Source organism: Pinus tabuliformis, chromosome 9, assembly GCF_031772625.1.
Source record: "Pinus tabuliformis cultivar Carrire ecotype Pingquan chromosome 9, CPIR1, whole genome shotgun sequence".
Taxonomy (NCBI): Eukaryota; Viridiplantae; Streptophyta; class Pinopsida; order Pinales; family Pinaceae; genus Pinus; species Pinus tabuliformis.
Window position 1 is genome coordinate 1931495637 of NC_142307.1, and position 27826 is coordinate 1931523462.

At 38.8% G+C, this 27826-nt stretch overlaps 1 protein-coding gene and 1 pseudogene across 1 annotated transcript; one reads left to right on the forward strand and one right to left on the reverse strand.

Moving 5' to 3' along the window:
- Positions 1-18727: 18727 nt before the first annotated feature.
- On the reverse strand, positions 18728-19123 carry LOC149156681 (uncharacterized). The gene has a single exon (XM_089444833.1). The coding sequence runs from the start codon at positions 19121-19123 to the stop codon at positions 18728-18730; it is 396 nt and encodes a 131-aa protein (XP_089300959.1).
- Positions 19124-20657: 1534 nt separating this feature from the next.
- Positions 20658-26731, forward strand: LOC149156682 (plant intracellular Ras-group-related LRR protein 4-like; annotated as a pseudogene).
- The last annotated feature ends 1095 nt before the right edge of the window (positions 26732-27826 follow it).

Sequence of the window (27826 nt, forward strand, 5' to 3'; positions counted from 1 at the left end):
AGATATTGTCGAGTACAACAGTGACTTCAAGTGGGGGAGGATGTAAAGACCTGCGGTCCAGGTCACCTTCACCACGCGAAGGACTTTTGCGAAGTGCGTGCGAAATGAACCAAGAGGCGAGTTTATACGATGTTGGGCGAGTTGTGAGGGTGGTTCCATGAGTTGGGCAGGTCGACCCTCCACTCGGGCGAAGGCAACATGCTGAACGAGTCGGCTTGGACGTTGGGCGTGGGTCGACAGGGTGACATAACCCGCCACCCGCTCATATATATTGATGGATGGTTTCTGGAAGAAAAACATTATTCGATCATCACGAGTTCGATCAAAGGAGTTCTGCAGTGTGTGGATGAGCCCGCACGACTGGCAGAACTCGGGTGAAAAACTCGTGCAGAAAAGTCGGGTGAGAAACTCAAGTGAGAAACTCGAGAGAAAAACTCATGCAGAAAACTTGGGCAGAAAACTCAGGCGAAAAAATCGTGCAGAAAACTCGAGTGAGGTCATCGGGCAGAACTCGGGCGAGGTCATTTAGGCAGATCTCGGGCGAGGTCGTTCAGGGAGAACTCTGGCAAGGTTGTCGAGCAGGAAACTTGGGCGAGGTCGTTCTAGCGAACCAAGTGAGGTCGTTCGGGTGAGCTGGGTGAGGTCGTTCGGGCGAACCGGGTGAAGTCGTGTGGCGACCCGAGTGAAGTCGTGTGGCGACTCGGGTGAAGTTGTTCGGGTGAACGAGTTTGGGTGAATGGGTGGATGCGCGGACGGGTGGTCGGGTGAGGGCACTGTTATAGACATTTTTGTGCCTTACAGCTATAAGCATGAAATGTCCATAATCCAAGGGATCCAAAGTCCCTAAAGATGTTGTTACAGCTCCTAAAGGAACAAGGTCAACCGATGACAACTTCTCCCAGAAGTTCTCCACCAAAAACCACTCAGAAACAGTGAATTCAGGATCAATTCAAGTGCTCCACTAGCTGCCTGCGTTGCAAAGCACCCCAGTACACTGTCTAGGTGCGTTGCAACACACTTGAATGCACTACCCAGGTGCGTTGAGCGGGAAAGGACAAGTGGCAGAGTCATTCAACGAGGTGGAAAGACCATGGAAGCTTCCAGAATCTTCTCCAATGACACTTGCCTCACTGAATTCGACCAAGTGATGAGTAAGATGCTCTCAGTCTCCAAGTGGAAGCAAGAACTGACAGAGAGAAGCCACAAGTCAAAACATAAGCTGACTCATCTTCTCTGCTTACATCTATATATGGATCCCTCATCCCAGAGATCCAGAGGCTAGAATTTTGTACTTTGCAGAGGATTGCTGTTGGTTTGAGATTGAGATTAGTACATTGGGTGATTTATGCTTTGTTGGAGGAGAGGAAGGGATTCCTTTGCTGGGAGGTAGATGCTGGATCAGAACTCACTTGGTTGTATCTCCTCTTGGACTTTCTTATTCTATCAATAAACTATTTGAGTTTCTCCTACATGTTGTATATCAATGATGTTTTGTTATATTTGCATGTTTAGCCTAATCTGATCTTGAGCTTTTTATGAATGTATATCTATATCTTCGTGTAGTTTCTCTCTCTTGTGATCTTGCAGGAATTTGGTGAAGCTGGGCCAGTAAGAGAGCAGGGAGCTGGGAGCTATTGAAGAGAGGAGCAATTGGATCAATAAACTAGCGAAAGACACAGGTTAGTTACATCCTTCCTCCTCATTTACATTTCATAAAGAAGAATACTCAATTAGTTTTCCTTGTTTGTTGCTAAGGCACTATCACACCTTAGAGTGGGATAGGGGCATTCTGAATAGATACTTTTCCCAACAACAAATTGGCGACTCCGCTGGGGACTGTATCTGGTTAGTTTATTTGTGTTTCTATTGTTGTTCTTCTCATAAACTTAGGAGTGGAGAATCGAACTGCATTTGCCATTTACAAATGAAAAGTAGAGATCTGCCACTCTAGTCCACTCACTGGGCCTGTTTATGATCTAAACAAGCTGATCCACAAATGCTCTAACTGCCCTTTGTGAAAGCTCTTAGTCCTCCTTTAAATCATCCTCTTAATTGTACCTTATTGATAGCTTTTATCCGGCCAAAAACCTTAGATCAAACTGCAAACCGTGACCCAGAACCCAGAGACAATTCTCGTTTCTGCTTCAGCGCAGGCTCTGTGAAGAGACTCTGCATTTCAACGCAGGTCCCGAGAGGGCTACCTGTGCTGCAATTCAGTTTCTCTGTGCTGCAGGTGCGCTGATCAGCCTTTGCCCTGTGCAGCTGTGGTTCTTTGCATCCTTGTGTTCAGTTTTATCTCTGTTTTTTGCAGCCTGTTATCAGTGTGTGTACCTATCTGAAAACCCCTTTTCTCTGCCTTAATTCCGCCTCAGTTGTATAAAGAAACTGTATTTGTTTTTGTGTATTTGTTACATCATCTGCAGTTTCCCATTACAAAAGTAAACTAGTCATACTGTCGCCCTTAGATCTAGACCTGTCATAAGTGTCGTTTTGATCTTAGGAGTAAGTTTGTTTGCTTTTCACAGTTGATTGCGCTTTTACTTTTGTCTTTTGGTTTGAATTTATGAATTTCTAGTGTCAAAACAAGTGTTTACTTCAAAATCATAAAGTGTCGTAATCGTCTTTTTGTTTTCAAAAAGAAACTTGTTTATGTTTTCACTTGAAATCGAATTCAAATTTGTACAACAGCTTTCTTTTTAGGCATCAATATTAAGAAAGCGAAAACAAATACATGCATTTGTGCATTTTCATATTTATAGTTTGTATGGTTTGATTTAGGAAAAGTGCATTTACAGTGTGCTCTATGCTCTTTGATAAAATTGTGTGTCTTTCTTTTCCCCTTGTAGCTAGGATTTTCATTGTTGAAAAGAGATAAAAGCTTGCTTATCATCTTTAGACTGCATTTAGGAATTGTATCTACATCTCGTGGTGATCCAAAAAGGCAAACTTCTAAGAAAGATCAACCTAAAATAAATTGAATGAACTTAAAAACGCTTTGTAACTTAACGCACAACATAGAGGTCTAGGCTAGAGACGTGTTCCGGCGTTGTAAAACCTGGTGATTGTCGATCTCACTGATGGTTGGGTGATTCCTCTTGAGAGACGATAAGCGCCAGTACGGATTGTGCTCCCACGTACCGTCGAGTATATATTGGGAGACCCCTATAGGCATAAAACCTTTATCCATAGGAAGTCATGTCGGCCGCCCTACTGATCGCACTGCACTGAACACAACATTCAGGAAGATTGACCGCTCGTACCTTAAAAAGTATTCTGCGGTTTTGCGAAAAGTTTGGCACACCCTCTACCTAGAACTCCAGAGTAGTCCCTTTTGTTCCTTTTCAGACTCCTTAACGGAAAAGGTCCATCTGAGCACTTGTCACTTCAGGCTCATTAAAAATCGAAGGAGACTAGAGTCATATTTTTCTTTTTCTCGACTCTTTAAAATTGAAAAAGCAAGTTGTGTCCAAGCGTCGTTAAAATTTATTTTAAACGGAATATTCATACCCTTTTCCTGCGTTGATCTTTAGGTTGAGAAAATGGAGCCTACCAACCAAGGAATTCCCCTTGGTAGAAATCCTAGTCCCTTCTCCTCTTGGGGAGATGTTGGTGCGCCCCATATAGCCACATTGTCGCTTCCAGGACTGACAATTGGCTTATCGGTCTGGCTCTTCTGAACCAATGTCGTTCAGAACACCACTATTCCTGAACAGTCGAATCAGCAGTTAGACCAGTCCAGAGTTACGCACCAGCCTTCTACTTCCTCTAATTCTTCCTCTCTCCCTTCCTCTTCGCTTGACGGAACTGGTAAAACTAAAAACCAAGTTCCTAAGGAGAAAAAGGAAAATAAGAAGAAAGAGAAGAAGAAGAAGGAGCCAAAAGCGGCTGGGGGCAAACGAGTGTCGTCTAACGAAAATCCACACACTGCACTGACCAGGCCTAAATCGCCATATGTCATTTGCAAGGGAGACCACTTTCACAGAGATTGTCCCTGCATCCCTCGGATACTAAGGGACTGGTCTCCCCGTTTGCACAATTCGGTAGCGTCAACCTCTGATAGCCATGTTGAAAGCACACCGTCAACTAGCGAAAGTGAAGTCCCAGGACAAAAAGGGAGAGCTAGATCTCCCTGTAAACTGTGTGAAGGAAACCACGCCATCCACCGTTGTCCCTTCTTAGACGAAGCGAAAAGAGTTTTGGATGATCGTCCGGTTTCACCGTTACGACTTCCTCCTGGATATAAAAAACTCTTGCCGAGTCCTTCGTTAGTTGAAAATCCAGCTGGCCCGCTCAAGTGGTCAGCTGAAGCGCCGGTCATTGAAGATGAACCAGCTGAATCCATACCCGACGAAAGTCAAAAGGTCGAGGCGGCAGTTGACCCGGTCTTGCCTTCAGAGGATTTATCTTCGAATGACACAGTCACTGAAGAGGATAAAGATGACACCATCCAAATTCTCTTCATCAACACAGACTCCGACGAGCACGGGGGCAACCCCCCCATTCCTTTATCGCAGGAAGGAAGTTCGTCAGAGCAATACCCGGCCGTCTACTCGGTCCCACCACCAAGCAACCTAGTTGTCTCCTTCGACTGGAACCAACTAGGCAGACCCCGTTTGCTAGCAAGCATACCATTCAGAATTATCGTCCAAATATACAGAATGGTCATGGCTGGCACCATCACTGATGAGGGGGCATCTGTGAGTATCCTTTCCTCTATTTCTTGGAAAGCGCTTGGTTCGCCATCGCTTTTGCCTGAAATGAGAAATCTGACAGGCTTTGATAAAGGAACCAGTCGACCTTTAGGGATCCTCCCCAATGTGCCCATAACATTGAAAGGGAAGACCATTCAAATGAACGTGATGGTCGTTCAAGGACCCTTGGATTATAACCTACTCCTTGGACGAGACTATATATATTGCATGGGAGCCATCGTCTCCTCACTCTTTAGAGTAATGTGTTTTCCGCACGAAGGAAGAGTGGTCAAGCTCGTGGACCAGCTTTCATTTCCCGGATCACGCATCACAAATAGTCATATACCGTCCCTAAATGGTCTCTTCACGCAAGAAATGTCTCAACCCACGGTCCGTCCTCCCGATGAGCGCAAGTAATTCGGAGGGATATGACTGGAACCCAGGGGGCATGCGTCCTGGTCTGCTTCGGCAAAAAAACTTTGGGTATAGGGTAGGTTTCCGCGGGAGAATATGACTAGTCCATACCCCGTCCGTGATTGGAAGAGGGGTTGTTCTAGAATAAGATTCTTTTGTCAAAGTTATGTGAGTTGGCGGGCATCGTCGCTCACCTTTGTTTATCTCGGTAGACATCGCCGAAGAAGTGTTTTGTTTGAAAGATTAACAGAACAATCTTTGGGTGACCTGAAAGAGGTAGGCCTCTCTCGGTAAAACAATTGTTTTGGCGGAAATGAAGTAGAGGTAACCTTGAAATCATACTTTATACCTGGGGGCATGCAAACCTTTTGGAGTGCAAGCAAGGGACGGCTATTTATTTTTTAAATTTTTAGGTCCTCCCTTTAAACCTGTAGGTCTAACCCTTTAAACTCGTAGGATTAGTCGTTTCCGAACTTGCATAACGAAAGGATGTGGGGCATAGCTTTGTAAGGTGCAAGCCCCATAAAAAATGGTATCTTACATGAGACATTCTTATCATATGACTGGATTAATCGAGTAGTTTTAGCGCATAGTTCATGCTCGTTAAAAAATAAACATAAGATCGAGCAAGTGTTTCAACCCGCGTTTAAGCTCGTTAAAAAATGAACTATCCTCCGGTAAATAACCACCGTGAATGTAACATTATCAGCCATTAAAGCCTTGGTCGTGTTTGCACCGTCACCTCCACTTTTCCATTGGCCGATCATTCACCTCCATATGATTGTTTACCCATTTTGAGGAACAGCTGTGAAGAGTGATTTCACTAGCCATCCTTGTGACACTGCCATGCTTGGAAAATTCCAACCCTTACCTGGAATCAGCTGCTACCCATTTCATCACTCGTTCCTCAAAAGACGAGTCTTCTTTAAGCTCTTTTCATCTGACTCGTAAAATATGAAACGATTGCCGAGTTTTGGCCTCCCAGCTCGTTAAAGTGACTGGAAGAGCTATCCCTCCTCTAGATTTTAATCTTTTTGGACCTGAGGGATTATTGCACAAAAAGATCGAGCGCTTGTTTTGTTCGGCTCGTTAAAACTATCGAAAATTCATCCCTTCTGTATTGTTTTATACTTTTTCGGACTTAAGGGATTAGATGACGAAAAAGGACTTCCGGAGTTAACTTTACGTACCTTTTCAGACTCTCTAAAAATGAAAAGGATCGAGTTATCTTTGTCGTTAGACTCGTTAAAAACATTAATAGCGACAAACTTGTATTTAGACGAGAACGGGTTTCACTATCGCTAGGCTCGTTAAAACATAGCGATGGGTTTGCCCGAAGGGCAAATTATAGAACAAGCATATGTTATCCTCCTCAAGCTTGACAAAAATAAAGAGGTACTGGTCAGCAATGATTGGGGAAAAATTGGGAAGAAACTCAAAGAACCTTTATTGGTAGCAAGTCGCTCTTGAACATGACACTTCCACTCCGTGCCTGAGTCGGGTTGGGTTGTTTCATTCACCGGTCACATCACCATGGTCTCGCCATACCATCCACCTTTGGGGTAAATGCTACCAATCCATCACACAAGTGTCGCCGATATGTTCAAGAGAAGTCATCCAGAGAAGTCAACCGTGTCCCATCCACTACCATACATTATACTTCATTCTTTCATGACCGCCACCCTGAACCATATATCATTAGATCGTTTTCACCTCCATCAAAATCATTTGCTCCGTTCCGTGTCACTGATGTGGGATACATCAAGGCCCTCCTTTGACGGATCGCTTCTTGTCAACATCAGCTCATTATCCAAGAAGTTGATCTAGGAACACCCCCTTCAGTACTTTGAAGCTTGCATGCCTCAGTGGCAAGTTTCTCACTTCCGGCGACAGGTATACATAAATGAACTTCGACCGAAAGATTTTGCGTGGTGTTCGACGCCAAGTCCTTTATTCACACCACATGAATTGTACTGCAGTACCTTGAGGGTCATTATCATTATCGGTGATTCCTCTCGCGCTTGTTAACAGTTTACATCATTGACTGGTAATCAAGCGATGTCTTTCCATGTTCGACTTCAAAACATTTCTCACATGGATCGACTTGTACTTAGAGTGAAGATCGGACGAGATTGAAGACCCCGGATCTAGTTTCATCCATCCGGGCTGCGATATATATTCAGGAAAAATAAAGACATTGACATGTACAGCACTACAGAACAGATAATCATCCTACCAAAAGGATGATGATTTCATCAGAATCATCAGTCTACCGTCAGACGATTGTCTGTCCTATGTACATAAAAATGAATTTATAAAGCTGAGAATGGGAATGCCCGCCTCATCTAGATCATGAAAACAGTATGAAAAATAATGTATTGTATTGTATCTTATTACGGGTCTCCTCCCAGCATTGAATGAACTTCGGATCCTCCTAATAAATCATTTCACTCGATAAACTACCTCATACTTTAGGGGGCAACTGTTATAGACATTTTTGTGCCTTACAGCTATAAGCATGAAATGTCCATAATCCAAGGGATCCAAAGTCCCTAAAGATGTTGTTACAGCTCCTAAAGGAACAAGGTCAACCAATGACAGCTTTCCCAGAAGTTCTCCACCAAAAACCACTCAGAAACAGTCAATTCAGGATCAATTCAAGTGCTCCACTAGCTGCCTGCGTTGCAAAGCACCCCAGTACACTGTCTAGGTGTGTTGCAACACACTTGAATGCACTACCCAGGTGCGTTGAGCGGGAAAGGACAAGTGGCAGAGTCATTCAACGAGGTGGAAAGACCATGGAAGCTTCCAAAATCTTCTCCAATGACACTTGCCTCACTGAATTCGACCAAGTGATGAGTAAGAGGCTCTCAGTCTCCAAGTGGAAGCAAGAACTGATAGAGAGAAGCCACAAGTCAAAACATAAGCTGACTCATCTTCTCTGCTTAGATCTATATATGGATCCCTCATCCCAGAGATCCAGAGGCTGGAATTTTGTACTTTGCAGAGAATTGTTGTTGGTTTGAGATTGAGATTAGTACATTGGGTGATTTATGCTTTGTTGGAGGAGAGGAAGGGATTCCTTTGCTGGGAGGTAGATGCTGGATCAGAACTCACTTGGTTGTATCTCCTCTTGGACTTTCTTATTCTATCAATAAACTATTTGAGTTTCTCCTACATGCTGTATATCAATGATGTTTTGTTATATTTGCATGTTTAGCTTAATCTGATCTTGAGCTTTTTATGAATGTATATCTATATCTTCGTGTAGTTTCTCTCTCTTGTGATCTCGCAGGAATTCGGTGAAGCTGGGTCGGTAAGAGAGCAGGGAGCTGGGAGCTATTGAAGAGAGGAGCAATTGGATCAACAAACTAGCGAAAGACATAGGTTAGTTACATCCTTCCTCCTCATTTACATTTCATAAAGAAGAATACTCAATTAGTTTTCCTTGTTTGTTGCTAAGGCACTATCACACCTTAGAGTGGGATAGGGGCGTTCTGAATAGATACTTTTCCCAACAACAGGCACGCCGTGCATGACGAAACGGTGGAAACGGTGAAGTTTTGGAGTTGTGAACGGAGGTGTGACTTGTGCGGAGGCGCCCGTGTGTGGCGACTTGGTAACGACGAGGCATGCCCAAGTTGGGCAAACAACACGATCATGCCACGAGGTGAACGAAGGGTTGGTGAGTCATGTGGCGACTGTGCAGAGGCGCTGACGCACTGGGTAACCGATTTTGCCGAAGTTGGAAATTTGGGTAAGTGTAAATTTGAGGTTTCCCAATATTTAACTTGTACTTATAAAAGAAGATTATATATATTGATTCAGGAAAACTCATATTGCAAGGAGTTTCCCCTCCCTTTATACTGCTGTGCATTTCTATTGTATAATGTTGTTTATGTGAATGTTATGGGCTTTCACTGTATAAAGGACAATGATAATACTTGGTAACAAAAATAAACTAAGTATGGAATGTTAGGCATAGTCTACAATCGTAAGTATTGGTGAAAATAAAATGGTTGGTAGTGCCGCACCTCGCTATAGTGCGGTTGGAAGAGTACTGCCATTTTAGGGGCGTGACAATTCCCATCTCTAAAGGTAGTAAATGAGACTTTCATTTTTGTAAAAAAATAGTTTTTTTACATATGCAATTACCGTGCTGATTTTATCAGACTTAAAACATTGAAAGCCACATAAGTTACATTGGTTTTGTCTTTCTTTCAATAAAGATATCCATATAGTATATAGGAATAGTGAAGTCATCAACCTACTGGAATTGGCAAAAGCTCACTTGGGACGGGATAGGAACAGAGTTCCTCTACAAACAATGTATTATCCTATCAAAAAGTATCATAAAATGAAGCTCATGAGCTCTTGTGCAAGCCAAAATCAAATTTAAGTCAAAGTTATAAATATGATCAACAACAAATTTCAAAAGTAACCAACTAAATTGAGATCATACCTCAATACTAGGCCCTAGAGAGTAGATCGAGCTCTCCGCGTGGTTGGTGCAGTCCAAGGCAACAAGTCCAAACACATTCAAAGAGGCATGCCCGTCTTTCATTCAGTGGGGTGTGTTTCAACATTTATTGAATTCCTTTTGAAATGGAATTCAATTGATAATAGCAACAGGGGCAAAGGCACCAAAGAAACAAAGGTAGCAGGATACCTTCCATCCCCCACTTCCCTACCAAATTCTCTTACAGTCAGGCACCATATTATGGGCCAGGGACCAGGGCCAAACACATTCAAAGATGCATGCTCACTTTTCATTCGGTAGGGTGTGTTTCAACCTTTATTCACTTCATTTTGAAATCGAATTTAATTGAGAATAGAAACAATGGATATCAGGCAGAGTCATCAATGCTTTCCTGTAAGAGCATTTGGATTCTCTTCCTCTGTTGTTGGTGTTGGTGCTGATGTGATGAAGAATTGCTAGTTGGTTTTAATGATAGAATTCAAAATAACAGCCTGGGTGTCACTCTGTTATACCCTATCCCCAACGACAACTCCACTTTGTTTCTGAAACTTACCGTACCAATTTGTAGAAATATTAAGTCCACGGCATTCAAGCGTTTAAAATTAGTAGATAGACACTCTCATAGTCTTCATGATGATGCCAATTTGTTTCTGAAACTTACTGTACGGTACCAATTTGTAGGAATACTAAGTTCACGGACATTCAGGCATTGAAAATTATTAGCCAGGAGCTCTAATAGTCTTCATTGCCAGTTGTTGAGCTCAACACTGCGATTCTTGTGACCTCAATTTCAACCTCTCCCCCTCTTCCACAAGCATTAGCAGCAGGTGAATTGAGTGAGGAAGTGGAAAAGGCAGAAGGCTTTGGCGTGAGACGGAACGCAGTTGTCTACCGCTTGGAGGATATATCTAACCAATAGCTAGAGCAATTGCATCGCTGACAATGAAACCCAAATGCATGGTTTATGAGATTTTTTACATAATATTTTTTTTATTTGATGGGAGGATGGTTTAAAAAAGCATTTATATCTTTTAATTTTTAAGTTGAGATAATAAATTTAAAAATAATTTAAACTTTAGGCTGCCAATAACCTCATAAAATTTCAATACAACAATACAAATTGATTTTACATTTTAAAACTATCCTAATGAATGTCATGCAATGTGGAACACTGAATTGTTTGAATGGCATGCAGTGCTAAACACAATTCAAACAAAATTAGGTGGATGAGAAAAGAAATGGACCACAGGAAATCGGTACCGAAGACTACATTAAAATTTTACAGGGAGGTTCGGCTACTTTGGCCATTACAGGGAAGGATGGAAAAAGTATTTGGAAATTTAGAAAGTGCAGGTGGATATTTCGTCAAGTCATATTTTGGAAAAGTCGAAATATGTGGCAAATCAGAGGAAATAATTTCATAAGTGGCAGGAGGGCACAGGAGAAAGAATTTTGTAAGTGGGAGGAGAGCATAGAAGTAACATGGCCAGGAATAAATGATGGGAAGTGAGTTGATTTATCTGAAATACCAATTTATTTATTTAAGTATTTCTGATGATAGACGTATATTTATATAATTGTAGTTTTATCTATCAATAAAATTAACATTTTCCACATTTCTCCATATTCCCCTTGGTTTAACAGTTAGCCATTCGATATTCTCTCAAATCTCGTTGCTTTAATTATCAGGTAGCTATTGCTACTCAAATCAGCTACCCAAATCGTATAATATTCTCTCAAATCTCGTTGCTTTAACTATTAGGTAGTTATGACTACTCAAATCGTATAATAGTAGCTATCGCATCCCTCACATATCCACATCTCCTCTCAGTAATTTTGTTTATTAATAAAATAGAATTGACATTAAGATTTTATCATTAAAATTATATTAAAATATTAATGCACTATAATATATATGACTCACAAATTCCCAGTTGCAATTCGTATTAATTTCCTATAAGAGTTGGTGGGTTCATCAATTAAAGGAAATTCCTTGTAGATCTGATCTGTAGATGAGAAATGTACTATGAACTAAATTTTAATATAATATAAAATTGTCAAAGTGTAAAAAATTCAAAAACATATTAATAAATAAATATTAATCTGACGGATATATTAAACAACATCACTTCAAACCAGAATCAATTTTATCTTTAAAATTTTCAAACTTTAGGACCTCGTTCAATAATTATTGCTCAAACTCCATGTTTGATCGTTCATCTTCCGACATCTATACCAAAACAAATAAAATCTTGTATTTTCGAAGAAAAATACAGAATTGTAAGAAAACAAAAAACTTTATATGTATTTTTAAACAAAAATAAAGAGCTATCAAAAACTCTTACAAGTTTAGTAGGTTTGAGCCTATACTGCTTTCAATTCTGTAGAAGGTTATGACAGTGGGGAACATGGGGAAAAGTGTTGCCTCATATTTGTTTATTAGGTTTTGAGCCTATACGATTTTCAATTCTGTAGACCCAACTCACCTGACCTACAAGTAAGTACCCACCCTAAAGAGTTAAGATTCAGTTGCTGACTTAGTTGCCTTGATATTTCTATATGCTGACTCAACTGCCTGTTATTTCTTTATCTTATACCGAATATGCTCTGAAACTTCACGGATTCAATGGTTGGAATAGCAAGATTCAATGTCTTATTCATTCGAACTAGTCTATCCATAGTGTGTACTGTGCTTGTAATGTACCACACCTTTCGCATCTCTTCTGCTGCACCTTAATTAGTTGATGTCTATCCAGATACCATTCAGAGTAGTAACCCCCTGTGGTCGGTAAACTCTTCTCTCTCTGTAGCTAAGTATATCGGGTCTCAGGCTAAAGGTTGGGTCTAAATCTAAGTAAGCTACTAAGAACCAACCGTACAAAGATATAGCATCAACACTTTCTTCGGCAAGGGAAAGTTTTGCTAAGAAAAAGTGTTGGTTAAAAGACATTTTGCCTCATATTTCTCTTGAAGTTTTTGAGGTTTTTGGGTCCAGAAATGGAAAGGGACTAAATGAACTACCTAGGAGAAAATCCTCCACATAAATAGAATATTTCTTTACTCTAAAAGTTTCTTCTATGATTAATCCGTTCCATTAGCCTTAGGTTGACTAATGATATGAATGATTTGCAAGGATTTAAATTGCTAATGCTAGCAATGGCTTGCATAGACTTAAATCTAAATCTATGCAGACGTGAGCATAAGTTAGATTAGTGTGATCTGAGTTGATATCAGAGACCATTAGGTGGGAAATTAATTGTGCCAACATTTATTTGGTAACCCAAAATCCCAAAGCTAGAACCGAATCAACCTAGAAGCGTTTATTTTATGGGCAAGTATGCCACTACCATGCAGTCTTGTTTATATTGTGTTTGTATCATTCCAACATTGAGATTTGCATGATATAATTCAGATCACTCCATATTTTATTATTGTGTCCACAATAATAAAATGTGTTAATAGGGCTATGTAATACAATGCCAGCAAAATAAAGTGTAAATGTCTTTAAAAACACAATAAAAGAGCAAGTTTAAAAGTTTGTTGTAACTACAGGGGATATTTGCAAAAAACTCCATCTTCACTGAACTTGGAAGATAAACACTCTCATGGACTCATCAGTGGTAGGTGACTCTGCCATGCCATGAGATGCCTGCCATGATGATGCATTTGTAATGTAGGTACCATGCCATAAGGGTTGTGGATTAAAACATCACTGGGACTCTTATCGGGATAATTAGGGTTTCAAGTCTACGTGATTAAAGTAGCACTTCACAAACCCTAACTCGAATAGAATGAAGCCATAATTAATGAGATGAGATTCCTTTTCCTGATTATAATGCATATCATAGAAGGATAAAACTTTGAAGTCGCATAAGATTGTTAATGCATCATAATCCCTAAAGCATCAATAAGATCCATATCAAGGGCATAACACTTGGAGCAAATATCTTTGCAAAAGCATAGGAATCAATAAAGTTTGATAACAACCATGTTGATTCAAGGTCTCACCAATTCAAAGTCAAAAGCATAGAACCTTGGGACCTAAACAAGTAGAGGTGGACCCAAAATTTTGGAGTTAGGCCAAAAATTCAGGGGTGTTGTATCCGCCACAATAATTGGTGAACTATTGGTAGAATCCAACATCTCTTCTTATGTCCCTACAAAAAATCAAGTCTTTTTAGTGATACAAGGAAGTATTGAATAGATACTATGGGTACCTCTTAGGTTACGTGACCTTTTACAGATATTCCCTTCCTCCGTGTCGTTAGCTAGATCATGTCAATCATTACACACTAAAACAATAGCTTCCTCATGCTCTTGTCGCTTATTGTTTGCTTTGTAGACTCCTGATTATTCTCATGAGCCCACTAGAATAACTGAAAGATACTCCAAAAATTACTCCTTTAGTCTCATGGTCCTTCAGCACACTAGAATAGCATAAAGATGTGTCATATCCCTTTAGTTAGCCCTTCGGCGCACTAGAATAGCCACATGAAAATAATAGAAAGATATGCCATATCCCTTCATTTAGCAGATTGTAGAGGTGCAGAAAAATTTGTTTTGTTCCTTTGTTGGAAAAACTCCAAACCAATAAAGGAATAGGAAGAATATTGGAACAAGATGAACATAAACAATTAAATTGCAGCAACACATCCTGAAAGTAAGAAACTATTGCATTCTTTGTCATACATATTTCTCATGTGGAAGAATTTCTCATAGCCCTTCAGTTAGCAACAACGAGTCATACAAATGATATGGTATGTTTTACTATGTCTAGAAAGTTTCAATAAATTTTGTAGCCTTTCAGTTAGCAGAAAACGACTCATACAAATGATATGGTATGTTTTACTATGTCTAGATAGTTTCAATAAATTTTCAAAATTTCACTCTTTAAATAAATTTATTTACAATTTTTCACTCTGCACATTTTCATATTAAAAGTTAAAACAAATCTATATAGCTAGTAATAATATCTAGCCTTGTTTCTGCCTCCCTCTTCTGGTTCTGTTTGTTTGTTTTTTTTTTTTTTTTTAAGCTAGTAATAATATCTAGCCTTGTTTCTGCCTCCCTCTTCTGGTTCCATTTTTTTTTTTAATCTGAAACATGCCTTCATGGCCCTTTTGTTTGTTCCCCCTTTTGTCTGCCATTAATGTCTCTAACCTCCTGTCCATCTATTTCGAATTTAGTTCTGTTTTGAATTTAGTTGAGCATTCTAAAGCTCCTGCCCAACTAGTTAGTTAGTGAGCTTGGTGATTCCCAAACTGAAACCCACTATATCTAATTAGAATTTTGGAGGAACATAGCATGTGAGTTGTGGTTTATCTAATCTATCATACCAGTCTAAATCCATTACTCATTTTGGAGGAACATAGCATGTCAGTTGTGGTTTATCTAATCTATCATATCAGTCTAAATCCAATACTAGTCTAAATCCCATGGGGTTGACTACTAGCCAGCAAGATCAAGAGGAGTCGATTGGTAAGGGCCTAAAATGTAGTCTATCAAACTCATATGTAGTGGACCTCCGGTGTTAAACTAGGTGGGATGACATCACTACGCATCTCACACTACAACTACAACCCCTTTGTAACCTCAGCTAGCTCTCCCAGCTTGTTTTGGCTTTGAATTTCCTCTGTTCAGTATAACAGAGAACATTAACAATAATTCTCCGTGTGAAGTTTCCCGCAATAGAGAATGTCAACTTTCTTCCATTAAGTATAGCATAGAACATAAATAGGCATTCTGGGTGTGAAACTTCTCATAATAGGAAATGCTGCTAACTTCTGCAAAATCCTTTCCATGCCATTCGAGATTGCTAGAAACCTACCATTAAATCCATACAAACCTTTTCATTTTTCCATCGAGAGTCCCATCCAAATAAGCAAAGTTCTAAGATAGGGACATTGAATGAGGTCTTTTAGAAAGAAACAATGTTTCAATACCCTAAGAAGCTTCTCGCCCTGAGGTGTACCAAACCTGGCTCTATGCTAGGTCTACCAAACTTAGCTCTATATGGGTCTTCGTTATTAACCCAAATATAAAAATTGAAAACTACAATACCCAATTTCTAAAATATATATTTAGGTGCCTCTCGACAGAAAACCTGCTTCAAACATATAATGCCATATTCATTGTAGAATTAAGGAAAGAGTCTCGAGACATGGAATTGGAAAATGGTTCTATGAAACTTACCTACAATTCATTGATATGAGCTTTAAAGGAAACCATCATCAACTGTGCCATTTTCAATATGCTTGAAACACATTTAATGTTCATTTAATTCTGCTATTTAAGAAACACATTTTTTGCAGTGGAAAATTCAATGTGCATTTTGACAATGAATAATGAAAAATTTTGACAATGGATAATGAAATTTTCTTCAGGTGCCCGACAAACAGTTTTCATGGCTCTCTTCGAGAGCTTGTAATTGGGGTTAGGATATAACACAACAATATATGTCCTTGTACTAGCTTATGGAAATCGCTTTTTCATAGCACACATAGGAGAAGGCATAGCACTTTGAGGCTAATGAAAGCGAAATTAGTTAAAGAATAGGTGCGGACAAGCTAAATCTCAACCTGCTTGACTACCATTAATGTCCGTAGGAACAACCAACTTGCTTCGCTTTCCAATCAACATATTGACTAGGCTAGAGAAATAATGCACATCACCTGGATAAATAACAGGGATCAGAGAACCAGATGCAGGTGTATGTTTCCTCTGGTTCACGAGTAATGCTACAAATTTCCTCAAGTAGTGAGCCACTCACACAATAGTCTTATTGACTGACGAGACTATTTTCATGGCTCTCTTCGAGAGCTTGCAGTTAGGGTTAGAGTATAACAGAGAAAAACCTAGGCCCATATCTTGATTCGCTCATCAAAGCCTTCTAGTACCAACCATGAACACGTGGTTTAATAAATAGACGTGTGGTTTATCTTTTTAAATCAATAATGGCTCCCTCTAAATATGAGCGTAGGTTGTTTGGAATGTTTGTCTCTGGTCTAGATATGTGCCAGCCAACAAGTAGATGCGGGAAACCATTCACATTGTGGGTTGGCCAGGTGGCCAGAATATGTTTCCGTGAATGATTCTCATAAAAAAAAAAAAAACGAAAAAAAAAAAATTAAACTTTGATATCGTATCAATAATTTGATTTCTGTAAACAAATGGTCCTATAAACAATCAGTCACACTAAAGTGAAGTAATGTTTAATAATTAGCGATCAAGCACAAAGCCTATGATGAGGAACTTAATATCTCAACATATGTAAGATATTTTTTGACTTAGTTTCCAAAGAATCCACAGTAAGAACCATTTTCTGCCAACGTTTCAAATCCCAACTAGGATCCATCATCAGGACTACTCTAATGCTTGATAGAAGAAGAGTTAATTTGAGAGATTAAATAGTAATGAGGGGAGTAAATTAAGATGAATGTCGGATCTTTTTGAATAATAATTTTGATTAATTATTCATGAAATATCAGCTATTTAGTCTCAACCTTTAAGAGCTACAAATAAAATGAGATTAAATGAGCAATAGAGAAAGCCGAGAAAAGGATGTTATCTCATGAACATAAGGCCCAAGATTAGTCTCAGCGTGGTAGGGTTTTTTTACCTTATATTCATGGAGTTACAGATAAGATTGCTAAAATCCTAAGGAAGAAAAACATAAGCACGCAATTCTCAGCACCTGGAACTATTAGGCAAGGTATGAGATCTGTCAAGGATAGTATTGATAAAAATCAACTTAAGGGAGTCTATAAAATAGATTGCTCATATGGAAAAAGCTACATTGTTGAAACAGGTCGCTCCTTGCAGACTAGACTCAAGGAACATGGAGCTGATATTAAGAATGAAAGGTCTTGTACTTCAGCCCTGGCAGAACACTCCTAAAAAACTAAGCACCATGTCTACTTGGAAAGCGCCTCAATTATCGCTAGGGAAGAACAACATCATAGGCAAAAGATTAGAGAAGCTCTTGAAATTATCAAACACCCGCATAATCTCAACAGAGACAATGGTAGAATTTCCTCTAATTAGAGAAATTAAGGTCACCAATACTTCTTAGGTTTAGCATTCTATGGTAGAATTTCCTCTCTCCTCCCCCCTCTCCCCCCTTTCTAATCATAATAAGATAGTAACCTCGCTATAATAATTTAAGTAAAATAATAATAATAATAAGTACATAATTAATCATTTACAATAGTAATTATGATAATAACTATTATTATTAATCGTGATTATTAAGTATTAATTAAAATCTATTAATTAGTTAAACTATTAAAAAATTGAAAATTTACCATTTAATTATCAATATTAATTATTATGTCTTGATATTAATTATCAATCATTAACTCTAATTATTTTTTAAATATTAAATATTAAATATTTATATTGATTCTTAATATTATAATATCAATTTTAATATAATAATTATTATTATTAATATCAATACATTTTAAATAATTTTAATATTAATACATTACACTAATAATACACTAATAATACTATTCATAAAATACCAAATTATATAGTAATAATTCTATTTTATAACATCATAATAAAAATTGTACTAACATATATTATATATAATAAATATTAAATATTGTATAATATAATAAATATTAAATATTAATACAATATAGTAGGATTAATATTATTAATACTAATTATTATTATTAATTATTATATTAGTAATAATAATTATATTTACAATTAATATTAATAATAATCATTATATTAAATTAAAAATAACTAATTATTAAAATATATTAATAATAATTCTATTTTATAATAATCATAATAAAAATTGTACTAACATACATTATCTATATTAAATATTAAATATTAATACAATATACTAGGATTAATATTATTAATATTAATTATGATCAATATTAATATATATATATATACAGAAACGGTTATGAGATTTCATTAAATATTTGGCAAAAAGCCATAATTCCGGTTACAAAAAGTGAAGCTAGTTTCTTGGCATCTCTCCAACAAGCGGGACATAGCGCATATGCTTATGAATCGCCTCTTTTTACAATTTATCAAATGAACTCTTGTTGCTGATTTCCCGAGCTTATGAATGCATACAAACTGATTCAATAAAAGGCAGAAGAACATAGAAAATTTAGGGAATTGGGTCCCAAGAGATTTCATTATCTCTGAGAATAGTTCCGACAGCTAGCTGGACTGCCTTATTTGCCTCTATGTCTGCTTCTTTGTTGTTGTTTCTCAGGATATGAAAGAATTTCAAGTTTAGGAGCTTTGTCATGCCTTTAATTCTTGTAATTGTCCTTGCAAGTCGAAGATCTGCTAGATTTGTGTTGGTCGCCATTGCTTTGATGATGACCTGGGAATCGCCGAAAACAACTGCTTCCATGTGTCCCAGTTCTTTAAGCAGTTTGATCCCTTGAAACAGGGCCATGGCTTCAGCTTGTATGCTTGAGGAGTGGCCCAGTCCCCATGCAAAACTATGTATAGATGCTTCTTCTGGATTTATAATAAGCCCTCCTGCTCCAGCCATTCCTAGATTTCCCTTGGCTACCCCGTCAAAGAAAAGAGAGGGGAGTGTTTGTTTGGACAACCAAGATTGAAATTCTTCTTCGTTTTTCCTGATTTTCCAATCTTTGAGACATATAGGTGAGGTTTTCAATTTTTGGAAATTGAGGTTGAGGGCTGCTGCAAACTCAATATCTTGCTGGCTTAGATTTGTGTCATTGCTTTTGCCTCTTAGCCACTCATTTAACTGACCTTTCACTGTATTTGCTACTAGTCTGAAGTTTTGTTCCTTATTTCTGAAAATCCTTCTATTCCTCTCCAACCAGATTTTCCAGCTGATGAATTTGGGCAGAGCAGTCCATGCTGCTTTAACTATCTTGTTTTTTGGGCTTGGGTCTAGATACCTGGCCATCCACCCAACAAACAAGTCCGGGACAGAGTGGGGGAAGGTAGGCATAAAATTCGATGGTCCAAGGAGCTTGTGCCAGATTAGACCTATGTATTTGCACTCCAGCGAGAGATGAAGAGCGGATTCTGAACTTTCCTTGCATAGTGTGCATCTTGATGGCCCTAGAATGCCCCTTTTCTATAGCTTGTCATCTGTTAGAATTTTTTGATGGCATAGCAGCCAGCAGAAGTGATCAATTTTTGGAATGGCAGGGAAGTTCCAAATACCAACCCAGGGCGCCAGATTAGGAGGCACGTGGGGTCTCTCCATGTATTTGGTGTAGCCCTGAGCCACCATATAGCCGATCTGCTTCGGTCCCCAGCCTCTCGTGTCTTTTCTTCTTGCGTGCAACGAAGCCATCCCATGCAGCATCTTTAACAGCGTAGCATAATCTGATTGCAACGCAGGTGGGACTGTGATCTGTTTCCAGCCAGACCAGTTGTCTCCACACCAATTCGATATGTCCCAGAGCGTTTTTATATTTATTTCATCCATCCATGCCTTAAGCTCGATCCTGAGATTCGAGTCCACCAGCGGAGGCCTGTTCATGATGCTATCCTCCCATAACCTGATGTTTTTGCCATTTCCTGGTATCCAATAGGCGTTGTTTCTTATTAGCGGGCCAGTTTTAATAATTAGAGTGCTGAAGGGGGTTCTGTTTTGGTTTTTGGGCTACTCCAGGCACCGAAGTCTCTGTCCTCTGAAATATTTCCTCCACAGCGCTAGTTGAACCCATCCTGGATTTGGAGCTATGATTTTCCAAATCAGTTTGGCTCCCATTACTAAATTTTGTATACTTAGATTTTTGAAGTTTAATCCTCCCTCCTGCAGCGGTCTGGAGACTATTTCCCAATTAACAAGAGAAATTCTCTTCTCATTATGTTTGCCTCCTTTCCAGAGAAATTTCCTGATTAGCTCCTCCATCTTCTTAATGATTCCCACAGGCGCCAAAAGAACAGAGAATTGAAATAGTGGTAGGCTGCTAAGCACGGATTTGATGAGCACTGATTTTCCGGCAATGTTGAGCCAGGAGGATCCCCAGGCCTGCATTTTTGTTTTGAATTTTTCTATCTGGGGATGCCAATCCTTGCTCAAAGCTCTCTTATGAAAGATGGGCAGCCCAAGGTATTTAAAGGAGGTCCAAGATGCTGAAGCTGCAAAGCCTAGACATCTGGCTATGGAACTTGCAGAAGCAGCTGAGATATTCCAGTAGTATATATGACATTTACCCTTGTTTAGTTCATTGCCCGATACTTTACAGTAGTCTTCCAACACTTCTTTAAATTTGATTGCAGAGTGTTGAGTTGCAGCCCCCAGCAACAAGGTATCATCTGCGAATAGGGTGTGGTTGATGCTCTTAACCCCTCTTGCTATGCACAAGCCAGCTATATCGTGGTCTTGTTGCTTCTTGTTTAAATAGAAGCTAAGGACAGAGGCCTGCAACACAAAGAGGAGGGGTGAGAGGGGGCACCCCTGCCTCAGCCCTCTAGAAGCTTTGAAGAAGTCAGCAGCCCTGCCATTCACTAAAGGCACAATCCAGGGTTCCAAAATACAGGCTCTGATCCACTTGATAAAATTTTGACCAAATCCAAGCTTGTGCAAAACAACAAACAAAAATCTATGTCTTACACGATCAAATGCATTAGCTAGATGTAGTTTACTGACCATACCTTTTTCTTTTCGATGAAGGCTGGAATGAATCACCTCTTGGACCAGGATGAAATTATATACTAGTTGTCTGCCATGTATAAATCCACCTTGATTCTCCGGGATGATTTTGGGGAGAATTTTCTTCAACATGTTTGCTATTACCTTGGTAATCACTTTATATCCAATGTTACATAAGGATATAGGGCGAAATCTATTAGATGATTTTGCACCTTCTTCTTTAGGGATGAGGGCAATAAAAGTTGAGTTTGTGCAACCTCCAATTTTCTGACACTCTTGGGACTTCTGGATCATTTTAAAGAGCTCCTTCACAACTATCTTCCAATAGGTCTGAAGAACTCTCGGCATGAAACCATCCAGTCCCGAAGCTTTGTCGGGTTCCATTGCAAAGAGGGCTTCCCTAACTTCATTTTTTGGTGATTTTTCCTTCAAGGGCCTAGTTCATTTTAGATGTGATGAGGTTGGGAACAACATCTAGCAGATTTTCATTTTGGCTAGTCTCCATGTCTTCACTATACATCTTCTCAAAGTGATCTGAAGTTGCCTTCTTAATGCTGGCAAAGTCCTTTAAGGTGCAGTTTTCTTTTTTGATTTCAGAGATAGAATTACAACATTTCCTGGCTTGAGCCTGCTTGTGGAAAAATGAAGAGTTTCGATCGCTAGCTTTGAGCCATAGACTCCTTGACTTGAGCCTCCAGAATTCTTCTTCTGCCAGACAAGCCTTATGGAATTTTTGCTGTAACTGAGATTCCTTGTCCAGCTCTTCTTTGGTGATTTCGGCAGCTTCTAGGTGGAGGTGCTGCTTTTCTAGGTCGCTTTGGATTTTTTTTTCTGTCAACAACGGGATTGGGCAAGGTCTTAACCCAGCCTTTCAGCATAGCTTTTACTCTTCGAAGTTTTTCCTCCCAAACAAAAAAAGGGGAACCCTTGACTGGATCTTTCCAGCAATCTCTGACCTTTTGCATGAAGTCTGTCTCTTTAGTCCATAGAGAGCTAAATCTGAAAGGGATAGGCCCCAGATCCTTAGAAGTCAACAACTCTAGGCTAATGGGCTTGTGATCTGATACACTGCTATGGAGAATATGCATTCTAGTCTCTAACCCAAGAAGCAGGAAGGAACTTTGAACAAAAAATCTATCAAGTCTTGTCGCTATGTGACCCAGTCCAACTCTCTTATTTGACCATGTGAACGTGCCAGTAACCGGCTTTATATCTAGCAGGTCCCAGTCTTGCATGAGATCTTCCGCCCATTCTCTTGTCGAATCTCTGACTATGCTACCTCCTCTTTTTTCTGTTGAGAGGAGGGTGAGGTTTAGATCTCCAGCTATGATTATGTTTTCCAGATTCTCTAGATCTGCCAGACTTTTGATGGAGTCCCAACAGTTTTTTTTCTCACTTGCATTGTTAGGAGCATACACATTGAATAGACAAATAATCTCCTTGGATTCTAAATGCTGCATTTTTTAAAAAATCCAATGGGTATTCAGGGACTCAGAGATTAATGAAAACTTATTTGTGTTCCAGAGCGACCCAAGCCCTCCCGATGCTCCACGGGCAGAAATTGCATGCGCTCCACTTTTATTCCAAAATTTTTTGCTTGCTTGGAGGAAAGTTGTGTCCTCCAATTTAGTCTCCTAGATGAGAAGGATATTCGGGGCTTCCAATATTATTAAACTACTCAATGCTTCTTCCTTAGCTGTGGTGCCCATTCCCCTACAATTCCAGGAGACTATCTTCATCATTTATTTTTGCCTTGATGAGCTCCCTTGGAGCCCTGGGATTGAATCCTCGTCATCTTCGGGGTTTTTGCTAGGAGTTTCTCTAACGTTGGCTGGCTGCCCTGAAGCTTGTCCTTATAAGTTTCTTGTTCTCTTTTTTCCTTTGCAGACTTGCGTCCTCTTGTAGATCTTCTAGGAGAAGACTGGGATTCACCTATTTCCCCTTCTTCCTCCGATTCCTCAGACTCTTGGGTTTCCTCCTCCTCTTCTGATATCCTCCCTTTGGATCTCTCTAGTACACTTTTGAGGGGGAGGCTTTAGATGGAGAGGCCGCCTTTGGGATTTCTGTCTCCTGGGTGGTCATGATTTTAGATCCAAGGATCTCGAATTTATTCCCTTCACTTTCCATGGATGGTTTCTGAGCAGGACCCGCTTGAGGAGCTTTAGCATTTACATTTGCATTCTTCTTGTGAGATGTTTTGGAGCACTTTGCCTAGTTCCATCCATCTTCCTTCCATTTTTATTCCACCCCTCTGGACAGACAGTCTCTGGCAAAGTGTCCGTACACGTGGCACTTCCGAAATTTGAACGGCAGCTGCTCATAATCCCGTTTTTGTACATGAGTCCAGGGACCTACAACTTTTTGATGAGCTCCGGTAGTCCGACCTCCAGATATACCTCCACACATATTCTAGCACAGTCATACTGATCTTTGCTGTTGGCCTTATCTATAAATTTTCCAAGGGTATTTCCTATGTGCTTCAAAGAGTCCCAGTTCCAGCAGTGAACTGGAAGATTGGGGAGTCTCACCCACACGGGACCGCTGTAGGCACATCCACCGCCAGATCAAAGTCTGGCATCCATTTATTTAAATATAGACCTTGAGGGCCCATGAAGTAGGGGCCATTCCTGAAAATGAGATCTTTGTCCTCTTTTGCAGAGAATTCAAACAGAAAATATCCTCTCCCGAGGAAGTAAGAGGTTACCTTGTTTTTTATCAAAGGTGCCCAATTCCTGGCGACCCAGTTCTTAGTTGATTTCGGGGAAGGCCAAAGTCCTGTAAATTGACCAACCAGTGCACGATCTGCCAGAGACAAGGCTACTTGGATCGGTCCTTCTGGCGGAAGGGCGATCTCAGGGATATCTTCAAGTTTTTTCACAAACTTTGTTGCTTCCATGCATTTCTTCTTGGGTAGAGAGGCCAGCAAGGTTTTGAAGTCCTCAGCAGCGAAAGGCAAAGGAGGAGAGGGAGGCCCCTATGGGGGAGTTAGCTCCTCCATGAAGAGCCAGTAGATCCAGCCAGACCGGCCGCAGCCTGTAGCAGAGCCCTTGGCGTATGCTCTCGCAAGTTTAGAATGCGCGGAAAGCGGACGTGCACGCAGGCTTCAGATCATGCGGAATGCAGATCTTGTAGGTTGCAAAGCGTTTTCCATTCTTGATCGATCAATGTTAATATTATTAATACTAATTATTATTATTAATTATTATAGTAGTAATAATAATAATAATAATTATTATTATTATTATTATTATTATTATTATTATTATTTACAATTAATATTAATAATAATTTTATTAAATTAAAAGTAACTAATTATTAAAAATATTAAAATTAATATCAATTTTAATTATGATAGTGATCAACATAATAATAATTTAATTAATTAGCTCAAAAAAATAAAAATAAATAAATAGTTGACATCTCATCAATAATTAATCAAAATTATTATTCAAAAAGAGCCGACATTCATCTTAATTTACTCTCCTCATTACTATTTAATCTCTCAAATTAGCTCTTCTTTTATCAAGCATTCAAGTAGTCCTGATGATGGATCCCGGTTGGGATTTGAAATGTTGGCAGAAAATGGTTCTTACTGTGGATTCTTTGGAAACTAAGTCAAAAGAAATAAACCAGAGAGGTCTTAAATCCATATGTAATATTTGTTTGAATATTGTTGTAACCGTATTACCAATAGATTTTATAATTAGCTATGTCGACAGAATAATTCATATTGAGTAATGGCAACAACCGAACATATGTTGCTAGGCTAGATAATAGTTATATTAACATATTGAAACTCATATAGATTTATAATATATGTTATATATATTCCATGTAGCTCTTGGGAAAATATCAGTTTCCTTGATTTTTTATACGAAACCTATTTTCTGATTTCTGGGTTTCCTAAGTCTTTCCACAATGATTCAACATCATTTTACAGGGTGCCCAAGCTTAGGGTAAGCCAATATCTTGAAGCCTCTTTTAAACGTAGATGTTGAGGATAAATAAATTCAATTTCAAATAAGCTTTTCAAGATAGTTTGTCTCATTATTATCAAGATCTTTTATTTCCTACTTTTACAGTTTCCTACCCAACCATGTTATTCCATCCTTGCGAATGGTGATTGAATTGTTATCTATGAACTTGGGATTGCAATTTTCATGAGTAGTGGCCACAAAATTCTTTGTCAACCAAAATATTTCTTGTCAAATAATGATGTACTTTTCATATTTTTGTGCAACTGAATCCAAGGAGCTTGAATTAGTAATTGTTTTGATGGTGATTTAAAGAGGGGACGATGGACAAAAAATCAATCTAATAAAAAATGTCAGCATTATTGAAGCAACTGCGAAGAAAGGTGCCGAGAATATGGATCTTCGAGGAAGATTAGTGGAACAACTTGAGTGGTTCCCTGATTCAATTGGAAAGGTTAGCAACCTTGTCCAAGTCAATTTGTCTCGGAACTATATTGTGACACTTCCTAGTTCCATAGGAAAGATTTCCAGGTTAAAAAATTTAGACTTGCCTTCAAATCAATTGCATAGTCTTCTTGATTGCATTGAGGAGATTTCAAGCCTGAATGATCTAGATTTACACGAAACCCGCTTGAAGATTTTTCCTCCCTCAATTAGGGATCTTTCCAGTCTTACAAATCTTAACCTGAGTATAAACCAGTAGTCCTCATCACCAGAGTCTATTGGGAAGATGACCAACTTGAAAAGCCTAAATGTAGAGACAAATGAGATAGAGGAACTACCATATACAATTGACCAATTTACCACTCTCATTGAATTGCGAACTGGTTTCAGTCACCTCAAAGCATTTTAAGAGGCAATTGGAAAGCTTGTGCCTTCAGAAGTCCTAACACTACACTATAACATAATAAAAGAGCCTACCAACTACTATGGATTCTTTATCAATTTTGAAAGAACTTGATGTGAGCTTTAATGAACTGGATTCAATACCCAAAATCTTGTTCTTTCCTACTAGTCTTGTCAAACTAAATGTTGGTAGAAATTTTGTTGACTTGCAGTCCCTTCGTTGGTCCATAGGAAATCCTGAAATGCTTGAGGAGTTAGATATCAGTAGAAATCAGATAGAGTTCCTTCCAGTTTCAATCCCTTCGTTGGTCCATAGGAAATCTTGAAATGCTTAAGAAGTTAGATATCGGTAGAAATCAGATAAAGCTACTTCCAGTTTCATTTGCTATGTTAAATAAAATTTGGGTGTTTAAAGTAGAAGAGAACCCACTTGAAGTGCCTACAAAGCATGTAGCTGAAACGGGAGCTTAGGTAATGTACAATGTCAATGTTCAACATATATTTTTGGCCTCTCAAACCATCCAGATCATATTTCTTTGCTCTTTTGGAGTTTGTGAAGTACAAGAATGAACAAATTGCTAAGAAGGAAGAAAAATCACAAGTTTCCAAGCCCGAGAGGAAGTGGTCAAAATTTCTATCATGTCTGCTAATCTTGACTGGAAATGAAGAAGCAGAGGCTATGTCAAAGGTTAAATAGGATTTCTACAGAGTGAATTTCTGGTAAAATTTTAGTTTTAGACATGCAAAGATTAAGCATTCCGTTTCAACTTAAACATGGATCATAATATTGTCATGATCGAACAACTTTTTCATTTTGGTAGGGCACAAGAATTTACTTTTTTATATATGTAACTTGTCAAGCAACACCAAAATATGAAGAGTAGTACGAAGCCCATCATTTGACCTTTTAGGATCCACTTTCTTTATAAGCTTATTCGAGAAAACCCAATCCAAATACTCTATACCCAAACTAGGGTTGTACTCTATACCCACTCTTGATTAGGAAGTGTGGCAACTTTCAAATGTACTATTAGTGTGTCTTTTAATCAGTCATAAATCATAAATGAACACTACTTAGAGACCACTTGATTGTTGAGGTCTTCCAATACTCTACACCCAAACTTGATCAGGAAGTGTGGCAACTTTCAAATGTACGATTAATATGTCTTTTAATCAGTCATAAATGAACACTAGAACATTACTTGGAGGCCACTTGATTGTTGAGGTCTTATGTCACTTTTAAATTTGACAATTATAAATGCTTCGCCTTTGCTTATAAATTTGAAAACTGTAAATATGTTGGTTTTATAATTAAAATTTCAAGTACAAACACGCATTTTGAAAACAGATGAAGTGTTCCACTTAATTTCCAACCAAATTAGTTGTACTTATTTGATGTGTAGATGGGCATTGTTGAAAGTTTTGAAAGAGCTACCTCTCTCTACCTGCCCACTGAGTTGCCCAATTAAATTTATATCAAATTAACAAGGCATATTCATGCTTGCATCCAAGCAACACAACAAAATTAAATTTAGATCAAATTAACAAGGCATATTCATACATGCATCCAGGCAACACACCAAAACATAGCATTGCCCAATTAAATTTAGATCAAATTAAGAAGGCATATTCATCCCAACATCCACGCAATGCAACAAAACATTTGTTTCTTGAAATTGCAAATCCGCAGGGACTACCGCTATGCCAGTGGAACTTGTTATTATTAATCTAAGTAGAAGTGAGTCAGTTTGGAGATTGGTATTGTCACATTCTCTATCTCTTAGGCATGGTC

Bases quoted from the DNA above. Each gene is read 5' to 3' on its own strand.
- LOC149156681 (XM_089444833.1), bottom strand. From the start codon at position 19,123: ATGGCTGGAGCAGGAGGGCTTATTATAAATCCAGAAGAAGCATCTATA.